The following is a 20,995-nucleotide window of genomic DNA, read 5'->3' on the forward strand; positions in this document are numbered from 1 at the left end:
CGTTTCTGTTGCGGGATGGGAGAGATACAATGAAGGAGCTTAGGGAAGGCTAATGGGTAATGTTGGGGCGCCAAGGGAGTGTGCAAGGGGGCTGATTAAATGAGAAGGGATCTGTCCATGAGGGCTGAGTTGAGAGGTTGGAGCGTCCATAGAGTATCATATTTTGAAAACCTAAAATGTTTGTGTGTGAGTGAGTGAGTGAGTGAGTGAAAAAGATTAACACCCCTGCATTTTTTTCTCAGATGTCCAATTGAAATACCACTGCCTTAGTCTCAGCTGCACTGTTTTTGGATCCCAGTTGAAGGCTGTATATCTTATGAGGTTGTACAATCTTAGAAGGGGCGTGTGTGTGAGGGGGCCTGGCTGTGACTGTCACCAAGGGACCCTGCGCTTCTGAATTTGCCACTGTGCTACTGATAAGAAGCCCTTCATATGGTATTAAGATTTGTCCAACAAATACACATTCATACTCCACTCTGTCTTAATAGGCTTCTTTGGCTACCCTATAGGGACACATGTTTTTGTCTGCAGAGACGGTGAAGCTTCAAAACAGAGTATTTTTAAAAAGTTTTAGTGAAGTGCCTGTTTGCAGGCCAGTCTATTTCTATTTTGCTTTGCAAAATATGGCCAGATTACCACAACAGGAGGAACATATTTCTATGGCTAAAGTAGCACAGGAAGAGGAAGAGACTGAAGGTAAGCTCCTCCTTTGCTTCCTTTACACTGCAAGGAGTTTCCAAATCTGATAGGAAAGACGAAGAGCAGTAGCAGGCTTCTTGAAGACCACAAGATACTGTGGCAGGAAACCACCATGTAAGTCCTCTTGTTAACCAGTTGCTCACAGATAAAGACCCATTTAAAAACCTATTTAGATGTCTTACTTGCTGTATAGTAAGATGCAGATTTAAAGTATATCCCTGCCTCATTTTATTCTTACAAGAACCCTCTGAGCCATGGTAGATTGAGAGACAGTGACTCATGGGCTACCAAATGTACTTCATGGCCAATAAGGGATTTGAGTCTTGGCCTCCTATGTCCAAACCATTCACTTCAGCTGAGGCATAAAATAAACCTCCTGTTGAGAGAGTGGTTCTGAGAGGATATGAACCCAAATCCTGGCCAAGACAGGCCAGTTCCTCTTCCTCTGAGTAGAGAGAGTCTGATGGTTCCCTCTAACAATTCCTGGATAATACTTGTCTTGCCCCAGCTGCATACATGATCTCAGTACAATCTGCTCCCAACATTGAAGTTTGAGCTACAATCCTGCAAATATCACAAAATTCACATTGGCTGGTGCATTTCAAGTAGGGATAGGGGAAAAAATTATAGAATCATAGAATCATAGAATAGTAGGGTTGGAAGGGGCCTACAAGGCCATCGAGTCCAACCCCCTGCTCAATGCAGGAATCCAAGTCAAATTAATTAATTTGATTCACATTTAATGCGAACTTACCTTGCACATTCAAGCCAATACATGAACTAAAATTTGGTTATACTTTGAAATTTGCACTTCTCTGAATTTGGCAATGGAATTTTCCAGTTAAAATGCATAGAAAAATGTCTATATTAGGGTGCACACAAAAATATGTATATTACTGAAAATAATGTTAAAATACATTATATTAGGAAAATAGCTTGAAAAACTCTGTATATCAGGTAAGATTGCATGTAAAATGCATGTATTAAGAGAAATGCACACAACAATGTATACAGATTTTCTTACAAACTTTTTTCTCAAAGTTTGTCCTCAAAGTTCAGGACAAAGTGAAGACTGGAAAAATGAGAAATTGAGAGAAACCAAAATTGACAGATTTGTCCTTACCTAGTTTTAAATTGTTTGTTATCAAGTGCTGAGTGATTGATCAATGTATATGCATGTGTGAAAGAACTTTTAGAGTCATTCAGCGATTATAGCCCTATTCAAACAACCCTGGTTCTTTTTTTGGGGGGGGGGAGTGAGGGAAGCAGGACCACACCTGCTGGCTCCGCCCCAAACTGCCACCCGCACCCCCAGTGTTCATGTGTTTCAATGCAACATCTGAAAACGGTTGTCTACAGGGGTACATCTGCATGTGGATAGATTCTCCACCCGACTGGGAATCCCAATAGTGCAGACATTCCAGGTGGGTGGAATCCTACACAGGCACGCAGAGTACCATATTCATGTTGTACTAAATGTACAGACATTAGGGGCTGGGCTGGAAGAAATGTGGGTGCTGTGGGTCCAGCTGTCGCATTACGCCTTCCATGCATTGGGTATGTATGTGAAAGGGTTTATTTGAATACCCCCATAGTAATCATTTTTCATAATTTGTACATGTTACCAAGATTTTAAAACTCCATCCTAAATTATTGGAGTGCAGAACCTAACAAAATGAAGACATACATCTTCCATTATTCTTAGAAGCTACATGCCTTGCTGATCAGCCCTCAGTAGCTTTTACAGGGAGATGCACGGTTTTATACCATATAGCGTTCCCCCCTTCCCCCCCGCCCACCAATAGCAATCTCTAGATTTATTCCTTGGAGACTAAAAGGATAAAGACTTGCAAGGTGTCATTTCAAACTTAGCATGATTTACCCTTGTTGCCAATTACATAAGTAGAAATTATCTGTCATGCTGACAATGATTGTTTTGAGATCTGCCTTGTGTTTATGGTTAAATATGTTGCATGTCCCATGAAAGCTGACAAAGTTATGGCTCAAGGGAAAAGCACTGTCAAAGCGCCGCCAATTCAGAGGCTTCCCATGTTATCAAACTGATTGTTTCTGTCTGATTCCCATTTGTTGGGCTGTGAAATTTCATATCAAATGTCTTTTGGGAGCTGTTTGCAAGAAAATAATCTTGTTTCCGGCAATGGTATGTATGTACGAGTGTAGTGCTCAGAGCCAAGAGTATTTTCAGACATGGGTGTAGAGTAAAATGTGTACAAACCACTGTTACTGCATGTCCTCATTCACATGTCCACATAAACCCTCATGGGTAAACATGTGTCTGATGAACTTGGAAAAATAGGGATCTTCCCAGAGGTGTGGTGTGCACACAGCAGATCATACACTGTACATAAGCCATAGGGTAGAAATTAGGCTACTTCAAATGGGGAAATTACTTGAGAATAGGGATGGCGGAGAATTCCACTATGGATTCCAATGAGGCCGGATTCTAAAGAATCCCCCCCCCCCCCAGAGTCCGTGGTGGAATGGAGCACTTACCTCCGCCTCCCCACGGAACCCTCTTCGGCTGGATCCTCCGGCTGTGGATTGCCAGCGATACAGCTGCCATGCCATATTGCTGGCTGAAGGGGACTGATTGTGGACGCAAATGGCATCCAGGATGCCATTTGAGGCCGTAAAGGTCTTAGTTTAAGGTAAATGCAGCAGTAAATAGCTGCATTTAGCTTAAACTAAGACCTCTACAGCTGCCAATGGCATCCTGGACACCATTTGTGTCCCTGCTTTTCATTCACGCAATAGGGTATGCAAATATTTGCGTAGCCTATCACGTGAATGAAAACCAGGGATGGAAATGGCACCCAGGACGCCATTTGCGTCCCTGTTTTAAGTGATAGGCTACGCAAATATTTGCGTAGCCTATTGCATGAATGAAAAGCAGGGACGCAAATGGTGCCCAGGACGCCATTTGTGGTGGCCGTAAAGGTCTTAGTTTAAGCTAAATGCAGCCAGTTAAGGCACTTACCTTAAACTAAGACCTTTACGGCTGCAAATGGCGTCCTGGATACCATTTGCACCTGGATATAGGGATGTCAGAGAATTCTGCCATGAATCTCGGTGAGGCCAAATGCCAGTGCATTCGGCCCCCTGAACTCCATGGCAGAACGGCCTGCCACCCCCCCACGGATCCCCCCCTGGGACATGACTTACCTGGGGCGGATGTTCTGGACGACGGCGGCTCGGCGGCGGCGGCTGGTCTTCCGACCGGCTGCCACCGCCGCCGCCATTTGCAGTCTGTTTCCCCCCCCCCATTCGTGATAGGCTACGTAAAGACTTACGTAGCCTATCACGTCTGGGTTTTTAAAAAAAAAACGCATACGCAAATGGCGGCGGCTACAGCCACCGCCATTTGCGTTCCTTATTTTTGGCCATCTTAGTCTACGTAAATATTTACGTCGACTAAAACGGCCAAAAATAAGGAACGCAAATGGTGGCGGCTGTAGCCGCCGCCATTTGCGTACACTTTTGTTTGTGTTTTTTTTTAACCCAGATGTGATAGGCTACGTAAGTCTTTACGTAGCCTATCACAGCTGAATTCAGGGACGCAAACAGCGGCGGCTATGGGCGCCGTCATTTGCGTCCCTGCTAGCTAGTGGCTGGATGTCCGGCTGCTGGCGGAGCCGGCCAGTGGCTCTGCAGAATCCCCGCGGAGCGGAGCCAGACGGCCAGGATTCCAGGGGGAGGCACGGAGCGCCTCCCCCCCAGCAAGGATTCCGGGGGGAGGGACGGAGTGCCTCCTCCCCCAGCGGAACCTGGCAGAGCCAGGTAAGCTGGGTTTCGTACATCCCTACCTGGATACCAGTTGCGTCAGTCAGTCAAGTCCCCTTCAGGGAACAATACAGCATGGCGGCCATATCAGTGGCTCTTTGGAGCCAGCCGGTGGCTCCACAGAATCGCTGTAGAGCAGAGCCGGCCGAAGAGGATTCCATGGGGAGGAACGGAGAACAATGATCAATAAGTATTTTGAAACTTCAATTACTATACCAATCCCCTAGCACTTGTGCTGGCACACTATTCCTAATAGCAATAACAGAGATAAAGACAAAGAAACTGTGAGGAATTAGCAGTTGCCAAGGAGTGTGGAAGATGCTAGAGAAATGGTGAGAAAGGGCTTGGGAGGCGTTACACCACAGGGGCTTAGAACAGCAATAGCCCAGGGTGGACCACACAAGGGGCAGAATGGATAGATCGAAGGAAATATGAGGAGAAGGAGAAAGTCACTGTGGGCATATTTACCTTTTTTCAAAGGACATCACTTCCTTTGTGATTACAGATACTTGGAAACATGCAGAGGGCACAGGCTACCCTCTGGTTTACAGATTTTTGGCCATGAATTCAAAATGAGTTGGCTGTCTCAGTCTCAAAGCCCACCCTGCACATAGTGTTTTTAGTTCCCATGCAGACAAAGGCACTACCAGCAACGACATGGAGATCAACTGGCTGGTGAACCCATTTGTTAGGGATCCCAGAGTCAAACCATTCGGGTTGCAAAAATAGACTTTGGAATGGAAAGTCTAACAACAAGGTCTCTGTGTTTTAGTGTTGTGTTTTTAATATTGCATTTTAATATTGTGAACTGCTGAGATATTTTATTATATTCAGTGGTATATAAATACCACAAATACATACATACATACATAATGATGTACACTGCCTTGGGTGCCTTGGAGGAAAAGCAGAATAGAAATGTAATAAATAAATAAATAAGTACAAAAGCAAGCAAAATAGGCTCTTGCATGATCTTCATACATTGTGTGATAGCTAGACTTTTTTTTTCCTGCATCCATCTCTGGAAAATGATATATATATGAAGTGGGCCTCAGCCCAACCCTTGTCTAAAAACACCATAAGACCTCCTTGTTCAAGCTTGCGTTGGGTTGCTGGGGGTAATCTACCATGAGATGATATTAATTTGATACCGTATTTTATATTTGGTGTGCAATTTGGGAGGGGGGCATTGTATGAGTTTTGGGGATGGAGTGGGCCAGAAATCTACATTAAAAAATAAACTTGTTTTGTTTATCTGAAATATATGAAAGGTGTGTGTGGTAGAGCTCAACTGAAATGGCATCTCCCGTTCACTCCACCCAGTTACAGGTGATGACTTGGAGTGGCCATTTTGGTGGTTTTCGGAATGGGAGGTGAAATGTTTTGAACTGTTTTAGGTGGAAGGGGTGCTATCTTGATGGGCAATGGTGGCTTCCTCTTGATTTCCCCCCTCTTTTATTGTTTAAAAATGCAGCTCTCCCCCCATCCTTTTCTTGCTTTTAACTGTATAAAAACTTCCTCCTGGCCTTCCTTCCCCAAAAGCCCCTTGAAGGATCTCATAGAATAGAAGAGAATCATATGGTTGGAAGGGGCCTACAAGACCATCGAGTCCAACTCCCTGCTCAGTGCAGGAAGCCTGATTCCCAGGTGGTCTCCCATCCAAATACTAACCAGGGCTGACCCTGCTTAGTTTCCGGGATCAGACGAGATCAGGTGCATCCAGACCTTTTTGATGCATTGATAATAATGTTGTAAAGCTAGCATCATTTGTGGAGCATTTGGGGATGGAAACATAGCAGCTGCCACTTCTGCTGGCACTGGTGGTGGTATGTATATATGTGTATATGTATTTATTAATTATTAACATTTATATACCTCCTTGTATGCTAAAAAGCCATCAAGGTGATGTACAACAATTTAAAATATTAACACTTTGCAACAATAAAACAAGAATATTAAAATAATAAAAAGATTAAAAGATCCACTGTACATTTTATACAATTAAAAGCACAATAAGGTGGGAGGACCTCACAGTTTCAAACAGTAAAAAAGAAAGGGGGGGGGAGAGGAAGCTGCAACCACCACTCCTCTGAAAATGCCACCCCCTCTGAACAGTTTGAAACATTTCTACCCCTTACTCCCCCAAAATTGTACCCTATTTGGAGGGGAACAGTATTCTCCACAAATTGAGTGAATGCCCCAAACAGGGAAAAAGTAATCCAGCCCTAGTTTGGTCATAAGATGGGTCATAAAATTATCAATTGAGAAGCCCCTAGAAATCTTTAAGCTTTGTAAGAAAGCTGTGTAGGCTCATCTAAATGTTATATTTTCCATCAAGCTCAGAGCCAAACTAGACAGATTAACAACATGTGTGTTGCTCCTGGTCTGTCCTATCCAGGATTTTAACGTCAAACAAGATGTGTGGCTGCAGGGAGCTGAACTGTCCCCTGTCTTATCTTCTCATAACTGGTTGCCCCAGACACTTGTCACTCAGCCTGGTTCCATTTAGTGAACAGGGAGAAGTGGTTGGAGTAGGGTGGCCATATGTACCTCTTTTTGAAGGGCTGCCAGAGGACTTCTCTGTTTGATGCACTGTCCTGTCCAATACAAGTTGAAAGATAAAGAACCATCAAACTGTTGCTCATCACCAGTTAGCACCTGGACAGCAGACGGAACAGGCAGGCACACAGGTCACCTGGTCACAGCCTTTTGCCCTACGGTGAGATGCACTGTATTTCTATTTAAATTATAATAAATATTTCTAAATTTGCACCTATGCATATAGAATATTTCCTGCAAATGCAAGCCCTCTTTTGTTCTCTTTTTTGGTGATGCATTTCCATTTCTTTGGCAGTTCAGTGGCACCCATAGGTTGGGGCAACAGCATGTGGGGGGCGGGGGAAAGGAAAGTAGGTTCAACTTCCCACACCCTTGTGCCCCTTTTAATGTAAACATCAGATTCCCCAGCCCACTTTATATCTGAATAGGATGAACACATGTATAAACAAACATGGCTGCCAGTGTGCCATCCCATGGAGTTTATGTTCCTTAATTAGGAAAATAGGAAGCTGCCTTATACTGAGTTAGCATTGTCTACACCAGCGGTAGGTGACCTGGCACCCTTCAGATGTTTTAGGCTGCAACTCCCATCATCCCCAGCCAGTATGTGCAATGCTCAGGAATTGTGGGAGTTGTAGTCCAAAATATCTGAGGGGTACCAGGTTGCCTACCTTGGTCTACACTGACATGCAGTAGCTCTCCAGGGTTTCAGGCAGGGGCATTTCCCAGCTCCACTTGGGGTTGAACCCAGGACCTTCTGCACACTAAGCAGGTGCTCTGCCACTGAGCTACAGCCCTTGCCCATGCGGTTTTCTCTGTGTAGACAGAGGATGGTCATACTGCTGAGACTTTAGAACTAATTCTAGTGAAATGGACACTTTTGAAAAACAATTCTTTGCCTTTTCTCATATTTATTTAGGCTCCTGTGGTTTTCAGCGAACTGGCCAACTTCAGTAGCAGTTGACTCAGAGGACTGTCACTGCTGTAAACCATTTTCCATGGTGATTTATAATATTTTAATTATGTTTAATACAGAGATTTCTAACACAGCTGGAGGAGGATTGCAGGCACACTAGAAACCAGTATGTGCTGGCAGCTAAGATGTGACTTTCAGCCAGGAAGATTTTTATCGGCAGTCCAGTCCCTTTCTCATTAAGAGGGATAATATTATAAATACCTTATGTATGTACGTGCCTTTTTAAGCATAGCTGATTCACACTGAAAACATCCAGGAGTCAATATAACATGTGCTACTTGTATGAGAAAAGTGTTTGAACTGCCTCTTAAAAATACGGTGAGAAAATTAAAGATAAAAAAGGGATGCATATTTTCCAGAGGACTACAAGCATTGGAATCTATGTTGATGTGACTGAGCCACCTACGATACTCAGCTAGCACATCTCAAAAGCTACTGGTTGTCAGGTTTATGAAAGACCATTAAAACAGTAAAGATGACACTTTTTGAAACAATTATTTCCACTCATGACACTTCCATGTTGAAAACAAAAGATCACAAACAGCATTTTCTCAGCAATGATGGAAAAGCTTTTATAAGAATTAAGGGATGTACCAGAAAAACCAAGCAATTACATTTAACTCTCTTTCAGATCCAGACCTTGAAGCTACTAAGAGCTAATGAGCTGTTCACTATATCGAGTGTTACACACAGACTTGGAGACATGAGCTCTGTGGGAAAATCATATGCAGCACTGCTCATGGATGACCAAGTAAATCATCTAAAAGCACCAATGTAAACTCAGGTCACCAGCATCAGCCTGCATAATGCAAAGAAATCTCTACGCATTTGAACCATTCCATTCAAAATTAACATCAGTGTTGTGCTTGACTGTCATCTCGTCCTGTTTCTTTTTCCACTCGACACTTTCCACTTTTTGGAGTTTGCTAATTAATGTTTTTCTAAAATGTGCGTTTTGCTCTCGAGTAACCAGATATGGATTACAGCACAGTGGATCAAAATGCATGGGGTACACTATATACACATCCTTCTCCTTAGACCTCCTGCCAAATTGTATTGGGAATGGTTCACTTGATCTAAACCTATCCAGACATTCATAGATTGGATCTGTGGAAGCAGTCTTGGATGGTGGCCAATCTGACTGGTGGGGCAGAAGGAGGAGCCAAGGGGTCAGCAGAGGTGGAGCGGTCTTTGGCATCTCCAACAGCCAGCAACCCATACCACAGAAAGGGAAAATTGAGGCACATGAACTTTAAGGTCATGTGTGCAAAGGGTCAGGAGGATTCACACAGCCACACTCCTTTGGACCCACATTCTCCTGTTCCAGGAACAATTCCCATTGCAGAAAGAATCATGTCACTTTAAACCAGTGGCTGCAAAACCTTGGCTGAGAATCTACACAGCCACACAAAGTGATGATGATGATATCCTCAGAGCTACGCAGAAAAACAGTCTTTGGTAGGGATGGCGGAGAATTCCACCACGGACTCCAGGGGGGGCGGATTCTTAGAATCCGCCCCCCCCCCCAGGTCTGTGGTGGAACAGACCACCCCACCCTGCCACCCCACGAAGTCCGACCCAGCCGGATCCTACCTGGCACTGCCGGGTCCGGCCTGGTCCATCCGCGGCCGGTCTTCGGATGCGAATCGCGTCCTGCCTAGCGGATGCCATTTGCGTCCCTTCCCCTTACTGTGACAGGCTACGTAAAGATTTAAGCCTGAACAACCACAGCTAACAAATGGTAGGAAAGCCAGAAAGGAAATCAAGGCTGCAACCCTATAAAAACTTACATGAGAGTAAGTCACATGGAATACAATGGGGCTTACTTCTGAGTAGATATGTACAGGCTTGCACTGTAAGATGGACAAAAAAAGAAAAGAGAAAATGGCCCAAAGAACCCATTAGCTACCTTTTAGATCTAGAAGAATCCTGACAGATGGTGAATGGTGGTGGAGGATGGACAGGCAGACATGGAAAGAAGAGGGGAAGAAAGGAGGAGTCTGGGATTCACTGTGCAGGTATCACCACCCTTCTGCACCATGTATTAGGGGCTGAGGCCGTGTGGAAGGGATGAGGGGACATGTCTGCTGCCCCTCCCCCTCTACACCTGACCTTTCCTCACTGAGAGCTGTATTTATTTATTTATTTATTTATTTATTTATTTATTACATTTCTATACTGCCCAATAGCAAAGCTCTCTGGGCAGTTCTACACTAGGCTGTTAATCCACTGTATCTGGTTTTGGTTTTGTTGCAGAATTGAGATCTGAGCACTTCATGAGTGTTCCCTTTCCTGCTTTTCCACTACATAGCCTATAGGTGGCACTGTGGTACAGCAGAACAGCACAAATACACAAGAGGAAATCACACTTCCTTTTGCCATCAGAAATAATACCCCATTTCCTCTACTCTAAAAAAAACCTCCTGGAAAGTGCTGTTTACAAATAGAAGCAAAACTGGAGGGTCTCAATATCATCTAAAGAACCCATAAATAACCATGCATAGGGAATGACAGGCATACAATAAATGCCCCATGAAGAAAAACTATGAGTGAGAAAGTCTGGAGGGGGTGCATTCGGCTGAACATGTTTGCAGTCCTTCCTGTGATCGTGAAGGGTTCTCAGACACACAGACGACTGTAACCATCTTCAGATGATTGCACTTACAGTCTCCCTTCAGACCTTCCTGCTCAAAACACTAAATTCAGGAGTGGAGTGGGTGGCACAAAGGTAGCCACGTCCCCTCCATGTGTACAATTTATGAACGCCTGAATAGGGCTACTGCTTTGGTCCTTTTAAAAGAAAGACCTGAGAGATTCTAAGTTCCAAGCCACGTAAACAAGTTTTATAGAAATTATAGCTCTCCCTCCTCCTCCTCATAGTTCCTGTATGGTTCCTGTGGTATATCTGACTATAGCTTTCTTTGATCCATTCTTTTATATATGTTGCTTTGCGCTATCTGCTCACACATCTATTTCCTAAGAGTACTTTCATCCTGCAATAGCATTTGGCATCTTGTTGTTCCCTAGAGTTCTCTGGAGTATCAACCACTTATTGTTCACCTTCTCAGACCTCACCTCATTCCCTGTCCTCCACACCTCTGGTGTCTGGGTGATAGTGATCTACTGGCTACTTAGGGTTGGGTGAATCTGTCAGTTTTGCTTTCTCCCATGTTCCATTTTTTAAAAAAAATTCAAGTTCTTTTAGTCCCAAATGTGGAGAACTTTGCAAATTTTGGTAAATTCTTATCAGAAACAAACTGAAACTAAATTCTTGCCCATCTGCACCAGCCAAAATCAATAGGTACAGGTATTCCCAGCATGGAGAGGACCGCGTTTGCACCTGCCTGCATACCACTGTTAAAGACGAGGAGCCTGTCAGAAAAAAAGAGGTGGCAACCCATTTATGAAGAAATCTTCAGATTTTGATATGTTCTTGTCAAAAACAAAACAGATGAAATTCTCACCCATCCCTAATAGAGACTATAAACCTAGCCACACCAGCAGCCCCTTTGCCTCCTGTTTCACAGTTCCCAACCTTCCATTCTCCCTTGCCTGTCTATTTCCTTCCTGCCAGTATTTCACAGCCTGTGCAATTCATAGGCCTCCTAGGAGGTTTTGCCTCAGTCCTACTTTATCCGACTCTTCTCCACCACCCATGCTTTCCTCATGGTCCCTGTTTTTCAACCCACTGTTGATGTCATTCAATTCTTCTTTTAGCCAATCTGTCTCTTGGCCAGGCTCCATAGAACTCTCTTCTGTCACCCTCCCATAGCATACAGCCCTTACTGACCTTGAGCACGGTGAGGTTTCTTAAGAATCCCTTCTTACCTCACTTTCCCGTCTCCTTTGCAAAGGATCTGACAGTACTGCTCATTAGGCACCTGAAATATTCACGAGCCTGCGCCAAATCAACAGATCAGTGTCAGCATACAATACAGTTATAGATTGTTTGGTGTATTTAGGGTATTGTTGAAGTTCAGTTGCTGAAGTCTATTAGGAGTAGACAACAATAAAAAAATAGTGTGCAAGCTTTTAAGTTTCACCAGAACTCTTCTTCATCTGGATGTTTTTAAAAAATGGAGGGGAAAGAGAAATGGGCATAGTGGAAGTCTCAGATACAGTTTGTAATAATTTCAAGATGGAATGAGGGTGGTGTTCTGGAGACATGCAGCCCAATTCTATGCATTTTTACTCAGAAGTAAGCCTCACCTAGTTCAATGGGACATGCTCCAAGTAAGCGTACATAGGATTGCAGGCTAATGCTATGCATGTTTACTTGGAAGTACGCCTCCCTTTATTCTGTAGGGTTTGTAACCACAGAAGTGTGCATAGGTTTGTAGCCTTAATTAAGTTAGAATGTGTCTAGCGCAAAAGGATCTCGGGGTTTTAAAAATTATTATTTAAAGCAACGTTTATATTCCACATTTCTGTTTTAAAAAGACCCCCAACGCAGCTAACAAATCTCAGAAAAAACACTATAACAAATCAAAACACAAAGAGCTGCCAAACAACACAACATCAGATAAAATCAGCTGGGATACAACAGTTCATTATCCTATAGTCCATAGAATGCTCTGCAGAAGAACCACATCACATCTTTACAATCTGGCTGCAGAAAGGCATGTTGGGATTTTTAAAAGCAATGGTCACTCTCCCCCTTTGAATGAATGAATGAATGAATGAATATATATATATATATATTCAGTAATTATTAAATTGGAACTGGTGGATCATATGTAGGGCAGAGAGAAGACGTTAGGAAAAATGTGGTAGTAATTATATTAGCATCTCTGGATGTTGATGGTGGATGATGCACAAGGTATAGTATCAATAGATGCCAACTTAGGTAACATTACCTACTGGTTAGAAGGCACAGTTCTCTCCCCCCAGACATTGGCTGAGGTGGCAGACTGGGTTGTACCACTTCAGTCAGTCGATGGGAGCTTGCATAACTGTTTAACATCTACATGCTGTTTAACATCTACATGAAACCGCTGGGGGAGGTTATCCAGAGGTGTGGGCTGAGGTGCCATCAATATGCGGATGACACCCAGCTCTACCACTTTCTCATCAAACCCAGGTGAGGCACTGGCCTGGAATCAGTGCCTGGGCATGGTAATGGACTGGATGAGGGCCAATAAACTGAAACTCAATCCAGACAAGATGGAGGTACTGTTAGTGTGTGGTTTGTCTGCCCAGCTAGGTGATATTCACCCTGTTCTGGAGGGGGTTGCAACTCCCCCTAAAGGATCAAGTTCGTAGTTTGGGGGTGCTCTTGGACCCAGAACTGTCACTTGAGGCGCAGGTGAACTCAGTGGCACGGAGCACTTTTTATCAGCTTAGGCTGGTATACCAACTACGCCCTTATCTGGACAGAGAAAGCCTAGCTACAGTTATCAATGCTCTGATAACTTCTCGTCTGGATTACTGCAGTGCATTATATGTGGGGCTGCCTTTGAAAACGGTCCGGAAACTTCAGCTGGTCCAAAATAGGGCAGCAAGGCTAACAGGGACTGGCCAACGAGCTCATATTACACCAGTACTTTTCTAGCTACACTGGCTGCCAGTCCATTTCCGGACCCAATTCAAAGTGCTGGTATTAACATTCAAAGCCCTTAACGGCTTGGGGCCAGGTTATCTGAAGGATCGCCTCCTCCCATATGTGCCTGCCCGGACCTTAAGATCATCTTCAGAGGCCCTTCTCTGTGAGTCCCTGCCAAAGGACTGGTGGGTACCAGGAGGAGGGCTTTTTCTGCTGTGGCACCCCGGCTGTGGAATAAGCTCCCTACTGAGGTTTGCCTGGCACCTACATTGTATTCTTTCCAGCGCCAGGTAAAGACCTTTTTATTTTCCCAGGCATTTTAGCATTTTAGCTCTTTAGACTTTTAGCTTTGCTGTTTTAAATCTGTATTTTAAATCCCTGCGCTGCTGCTAGGTTTTATTCTGGTTGTATTCTGGTTGTATTGTTTACTGTGGTTTGAATGTTTAGTATTGTTTTATTGTGTGCTCTTTGGTTTTAATTTTTGTGAACCGCCCAGAGAGCGTCAGCTATTGGGTGGTACTGAAATAAACAAATAAATAAATAAAATAACTGAATGTTCCCCCATACACAAAAGTCTCTGGGTTGGATCCAGGCTTAGTCATGCTTAGAGATCAGTGGCACATGTCAGTCATATAGAAAACTCTGTAAATAGAAAATTAGCATACCGGGAAAAGCCTGGCCTTCTTCCTGACAACTTGTTACCTATGTGCGGGAACGTTTTGTATGGGGAAGCGTTTGGTCATATGAGCCCCCCCCCCCCCCGGCAGTCTTAACTGATGAATGCAGACACAGGCTTTCTACCTGAGTAAAAACTAGGCCAAAGCCCCTTTATTGAACACAGCAGAGGCTGGTGGCTCCAGTGTCAGTAGGGCGGTGAATCTGCTCCGGGTTTTAGTCAGAACCAGTCAGAACTCTAAAGGAGCTGTCCAAGGTGCAGAAGCCACTAGCCTCCACTGATTGGACATCAGTCTTCCTGCACCTGCCATGCTATAGACGTTGGGAGCTGCAGTTAATTGTGGGAGTTGCAGTCCAACACACCTAGGGGACGCTAGCTTGAAGAAGGCCGTGGCAGAAGATCTAAATGGCAGATCCTTGACTATCTTCATTCTCCAGTTCTGTGATTCCCTTCCTGGATGCCTAAATACAGTATTGTTCAAAGAAAATTAAAAGCACAATAGCTGTGCTGGTTCATTAGGAAAATTCCATACTGGGATAGTAAAACACACTTCAAAGGGTTTTACCCTTTAATGTTTGGTCCATTGGGGTCTGAGCCAAAGTCTATAAACTTTGAAAACTTCTGAATTGTTTAATTGCTTCTTTATGGCGTTATCTCCAATTTATCTATTCTTCCCATGTTACTGGAGCTTGGAGAACACAAATTTATGTCTTGAACAGCTGAAACACTTACATCTTTGGAACATACTCTTGACAAAACATTTAGGCTAACATTAGATATGTCAGGTTGGACGCCATGAACAAAATTCTCCAAGAACGTCTCCCTGTTTCACAACTCCCAGTGGATCATGTTCTATTTTGGAAAGATGGAACATACCACTCCATGTGAAACATGTAAAGAGAAATGGCTTATGAGCAACTGACAGATAAAACACATACATTTCAGTTCAAGGTCGATCCACGCATTAAATTTTATTGTTTTTGTTTTATATTCCATTTTATCACATGGATGGAAGTAATTTCTGTTAGGGAAAACTAAAGCATTTGCCTCTTAAGAAGGCATCATGAGGGATGAAGCCTTCCAGTGTCTCAAGCAGCCACAACCAGCCACTGCCTCTCCCTTCACATCTTCTCCTTTCCTCCATTTTAGACACAGAAACCTAGCTTGTATGATCACCGCAGCCCACCATGGCTTATTAGCTTAGATTGGCAACCTGACACTCACAGGCCCCACACTGCAGCCCACCATGGCTTATTAGCTTAGATTGGCAACATGACACTCACAGGTCCATATTAGCCATGGTGGGTTGTGGGACCTGTGAGTGTCAGGTTGCCAATCTAAGCCACTGCTGAAGCTTCTTGTTACATGCGAACCCGGTAAAGGGGGAGGTTCTGGGGTGGCTGACAAGCAACCTAGAATCCATGGGCTGTTCAAGGGTTATGTGTGGCTTGTCAACCACTCCAAAAACCCACCCTTGCCAGATTCACACATAATGAGAAACTACAGCAAACCCCCCTCCCCCCCATGCCCCAAATATTGAGAATGGCAGCTGCTGCCATGACAAGAATCCCCAAAGAGAAATTCACCCATGGTGGCTTCTCGTTACATGTGAACCAGGCCACTGAGAGTTGCTACCATCACTGACCCTAATGGAAGAATGATGCCTCACTGCTTTTTACCAGAAGGTAACAAGGAAATCAAGCTGTGTTGGGGATTTACTTGTTCCTTCGAGCATAAAGTGACAAGGTACACCACTACTGTGAGGTGAGTGAGCAACAGCAGTTCTCTCTCCTTACCCAAACTGTTAGCTGAGGAGAGGGATAGAAGGGACAATTTCAAGGCATGGTTTCTGGTATTTCTTCTGGTGACTGGTATCCATTACACTTGCTGTGAGGCATTATTACCCATGATGTCTCATTAAGACAAAGATATTTGAATCGCTAGGAACGTATTTTGAACTCCAGCATGCATATATACTGTGAAGCGCATGTCTGCAGTCCTCACACATTACTATTTCTTTTTTATATATATAATATTTTTTATTGTTATTAAAAAACAACAACACAACAACAACATAAACACACAATACACATACACTAAAATATATCTTAAGACTGTAAGATATCTAGCTTTGGCTCCCCTTACACAACAAATGCTCATTATTATTCTCTAGCTCTTATCTTAGTTGTATATCATACATTGGGTTCACAGACCTTATCTAATTTCTCTCCTAATTTTAACAACAACAAAAAGAGAATTAACCACCTCAAAGTTCAAAATCCACATACACAGATATCATTTTTCTCTATTTCTTGTACAAATTCTATAAAAGGTTTCCAATCTAACATAAATTTAGTGGTTGATCCTTCTGTAATTATAATACTAAGTTTTGCCATCTCTGCCAGCTCCATCATTTTCATGATCTACTCGCTCACAGTTGGTATTGTTTCATTCTTCCACTTTTGTGCATACAATAACCTTGCAGCCGTTGTCATGTAGAGAAAGAGGGTTCCCCCCCTTCTCTACACATTACTATTTCCACACTGGCTTCACGCTTTTCCCTACCTTCTGTGTATTTTAATATGAGAAATCACCATCAGATAAGTATCCAGAGCATGGATAAATGCCCATAAAATCTCTTACTATTGAAACTTTCTTGTCTCTATTGATGTAATCTGGATGTGTCATGGTGACAAGTTGCCACAAAGTATTTACTTTGTGGTCACCACAGATGTGCCCCAAAAGCCAATGACCGATGCATGCAAAATGTATGACAGACAATAATAAATACTAGCAAAATATTATGATGATAACAGTTGGCTATATATATAATAACTCACAGAAACAGGAGAGGGCTTGTCCAGGATGATACAAAGAAGTATAATTAAATGTTAAGGGAAGCAGGGAATAATTTAGGTGAATTTCAGAGAAAATACTTACGACTGCAAAATGTCCTTTCAGGGCATGTTATTGTAGTCTCATTATTTTAATCATTTAAAAACTAGAATTAGAATACATGCTGCAGGAAACAATTCCTAACAACCTAGAAAAGAAAACATGATCTGAATTCTAATATGTTTTCTAAGAACAAGTTCCCTCTTTGTTCCTGTTGTAAGATGTAAAATATTTACTTAAAATATGTTTAATTTGTTTCCTGTATTTAATTAGTCTGAATGGCTTCATTATTCAGGCAATGGAACATGTTAGTCCATGTTTCAAGTAGACCATGAAATAAATGGAACAATTTAAATCATGTCTAACTTAAGTCCCATTGATTTCAAGGGGTCTACTGTAAGTATGGCTAAATCTGGATCGAGCCCATAGCATTTTTTTTTTCTTTTTAAGCTTTTCATCATTCAGTTGTAGATATCTAGTAACTGATTATTAGACATCTTTGATAATGTTTTGGATGAAAAGGGAGGTTTACATTATCTTAAATACATTTGTACAAATAAAGACACACAGAGAATACTGTGAAGCAGTTTCATGGCACTAGAAAGAGTATATATTCTATTTCTTCTTTACAGGTATGAGAAAGTATTAGAATGGCTGAATTTAAAGTGACATCAAATTTATCTAGGGGAATCTCTCTGCACCATTTTCCCTTTCCTTCTTGATGCTGTCTAAAATGAGAGTCAATTTTTAATTTTATGTGCTGCCTAGTGATTTTAGAATTGATTAATTACTACTAGTAGTACTAGTAATAGTATTTTAGCCCAATTTTCACAAAATAGCTCCAATGCAGGTTACAGTAAAAACAAAAACATAATGAATATGATAGTAATCAACAATTTAAAAATCAGATAAAAATCCAATAGATCCAGCACTCGATATCAAGTAAAACAAGAGATGAAAGGAAAATAGTCAACAATCCCATTAAAAGCCACTAAAGGCAGTGAAACCAGGATGGACTTTGCCTTTTGCCTAACCAGATAACATTCCAGGAAGTGAATTCCATTGGGTAATGGCACTAAAGGCCCTCTTTCCCATACTTGTCTGCCTAATGTCCAAACTTCAGGTGGGGGCTTCCTGAAGAAAAGTCTTTGGGGAAATCAGATTTGAATTGGCAGACAGGAAAATGTGGGAGAAGGCATTCCTTTAGATACCCAGACCATTTAGTCAAAACCAGTGCTTTGAACTTGAGCCCAGAAGCAAACTGGTAACTGGTGAAAATCTTTTAATATGGTGCAGTGTGGTGATCAGCTCCATGTCATAATCTGGCCACTCTACTCTGCTCCAGTTGAAACTTCCAGATGCTTTCCACAGGTAACCTCATGTGCAATGCTTTGCAGTTTTCCAGCCTGGATGTTTCGTTAACAGACCACTGTTCTCGAGGAAGGGATGCAGCTGACACACCACCCAAGTTGGTGAAAGACACTACAAGACGCCACCTCTGCAATCCAGTAGCAGTGATGGCTCTAAAACAGGGATAGGGAACGTGTGGCCCTCCAGATGTCACTAGACAGCAACTCCCTTCATCTCTCACCACTAGGGTGGCTATGCTGGCTAGGGTTTATGGGAGCTGCAGTCCAACATGTGTTGTTCGACTGCCAAGCTGCATATTTTCTCCTAAAGTAGGGGTGCAGAACCTCAGACCCAGGGGCCATATCCAGCCCTCCAGGTGTCCCAATTCAGCCTTTTGGGGTTTCCCAGAAAGCCACACTACCAGCCCCATACCCTGCCCTCTCTCCCCCAACCACAGGTTGTTTGGTGGCTTCCCTGCTTTTGTGTAGTTTTTTTCTCCATTGTAAAATGTTGAAATGCCTCTCGTAAAGCTTAGTTCCTGGCAGTCAGAGCTTTAAGCGAAAATATACTGGTATTTGGGCCCCACCCACCAGCGGAATGCAGCCTCCAAGAGCTTCTCGGAAATGGAAATTGAAAGAGATTCTGTCCCCGTGTCCTAAAGAGTAACCCCATTCAGAGTAGGTTGAATACTACTTCCTTGGTTTGATAAGCCAGTAAGCAAGAGCACCTCTTGAATGGACTGAGCTTCAGTTTGTTCGCCTTCATCCAGCCCATTATTCGACTCCAAGCACATCTATGGATACACGTCAGTCTGGTGAAACACAGAAAGACAGAGACAGCGCCTAGATATCACATGCATATTGATGGCAACCAGTCCCAATATCCCAGATTAATCTTCTGTCTTTCTGTTATGCAAATTGCAAAGCCCAGTATTGTGGATATCTAGTGCCCAAAGTGCCTGACACAGCTGACTTTTAGAGAATGTGGCTTCTTTTCAAATAGACTTTCCAAGGTTTTTTCTCTACATTTTTTTCCTGTCATTTTTATATCTAGTTTTTAGAAATAATGGGCCTGACTAATGTTTTAATTATAAAGTCTATAATGTAATGCTGGATTTTATGGTTTTATTGTTATCTAGAGCAGTAATTTATTTTGCTGCTGTAGATAAAGTATGGTAACAGAAAATATGATCATGGATGCAGTCTGATGTGTACTTATCTGGGAGTAAGACACACAAAACACAGTGAGACCTATTTCTAAGTAAACATACACAGGACTAGCCTGTAACTATTCTGAAAAGTACTTTTTCATCCACACCTCAGGATATTGCTGGTTTTGCTGTTGTTGTTTATTGCTGTTTTTATTGTATTTTTACTGCTTTTATTGTATTCTTACTGTTTTTAATATCATACTGGTTTTATGTGTTTTATTGCTGTATGCGGCCTTAGGAGGGCTTCTGCCCTGAAAGGCGGCCAAGAAATAATTTAAATAAAAAATAAATAAGTAAGTAAGTAAGTTCATCAGGCTGGGCCCTGCTGCAGACCCAGAGGCAGGGCTGGTCCTACCGTTAGGCAAAGTGAGGCAGCTGCCTCAGGAGGCAATGCTAAGGGGTGGAGAGCCGTCGAAAAGTGCTGAAGGACAATCTGTGTGTGCCACATGGCCCTGCCCTGCTCCACCTAAGCTAGCCTGCTGCCCTCATGTGTGGCAGAGGACGCTGTCCCATCACAAGTATTGAAGTAAGATTCAGCTACCAACCATCCCAGTCAGCTTTTGTACATGGAAATGGGAAGAGGCACTGTTTTGTCCTTTGCCTCAGGCAACAAAATATATTGGGCTGGCCCTGACCAGACAGAGGTGCTCATACCACCACGCCTCTTCATAGAGATTTGGAAACATCCTAAGGTGAATGTGCAAAGATAACATCAAATCAGCTGTCAGATGTCCAGTAATCTGCTAGTGGCTGGGTTCTCTCCTCCTCCCACCCCACCCCCTATTTACAGTGGCAGGCTTTCATTGGTTTCCAGAAGGCAAACATTTCATTCAGGACAGAGTAGTTCATATGAGGGCAAAGACTGCATTGTTATGCCACCACTCTGTTGTTTGAACAGCTAAGCTTAAATCCTGGTCCCAGTTTGCTCAGGTAACCATGGCTCAAGAAACAAGAGAAATGTCTGACGCTGCCATTTATCTGCTCTTTGTCATGGTAGGCTCTGCTCTGCCCCACTGACTCACCCCATCTGTGTTCAGTAAACACTTAGAAACATCAGGCAAGATGTGGGTAAGGCAAGTTGTATTTGCTCAGGATGTTTGCGAGGCAAATTTCACCATCCACCCACTCACCTCCTGCCTAGTACCTTGCCAGGTGTTTCTTTAATACACACAGCCCTGGGATGGCTCTCCACGATAGATCATCCAAAGCTAAATTGACTGTATTTCCCCCCTATTTTTTATTTGCAATTTTAACAGAAAGAATAAAAAAGACTGTATAAAAAGGCTT

At 43.0% G+C, this 20,995-nt stretch overlaps 1 protein-coding gene across 1 annotated transcript in view; it reads left to right on the top strand.

Annotated features, from left to right (window-relative positions):
- Window positions 1-726: 726 nt before the first annotated feature.
- The window catches only part of LOC146344936 (uncharacterized), a 29,645-nt gene continuing 9,376 nt past the window's right edge, over window positions 727-20,995 (top strand). The window contains exon 1 of the mRNA XM_084858641.1: window positions 727-813. Within this exon, the coding sequence (XP_084714767.1) occupies window positions 812-813 (2 nt within the window). The 5' untranslated portion in view covers window positions 727-811. The remainder of the gene's footprint in view (window positions 814-20,995) is intronic.

The sequence above is a fragment of the Heloderma suspectum genome, chromosome 5, assembly GCF_057233095.1.
Source record: "Heloderma suspectum isolate Gila_16-S chromosome 5, 16-S_ref, whole genome shotgun sequence".
NCBI lineage: Eukaryota > Metazoa > Chordata > Lepidosauria > Squamata > Helodermatidae > Heloderma > Heloderma suspectum.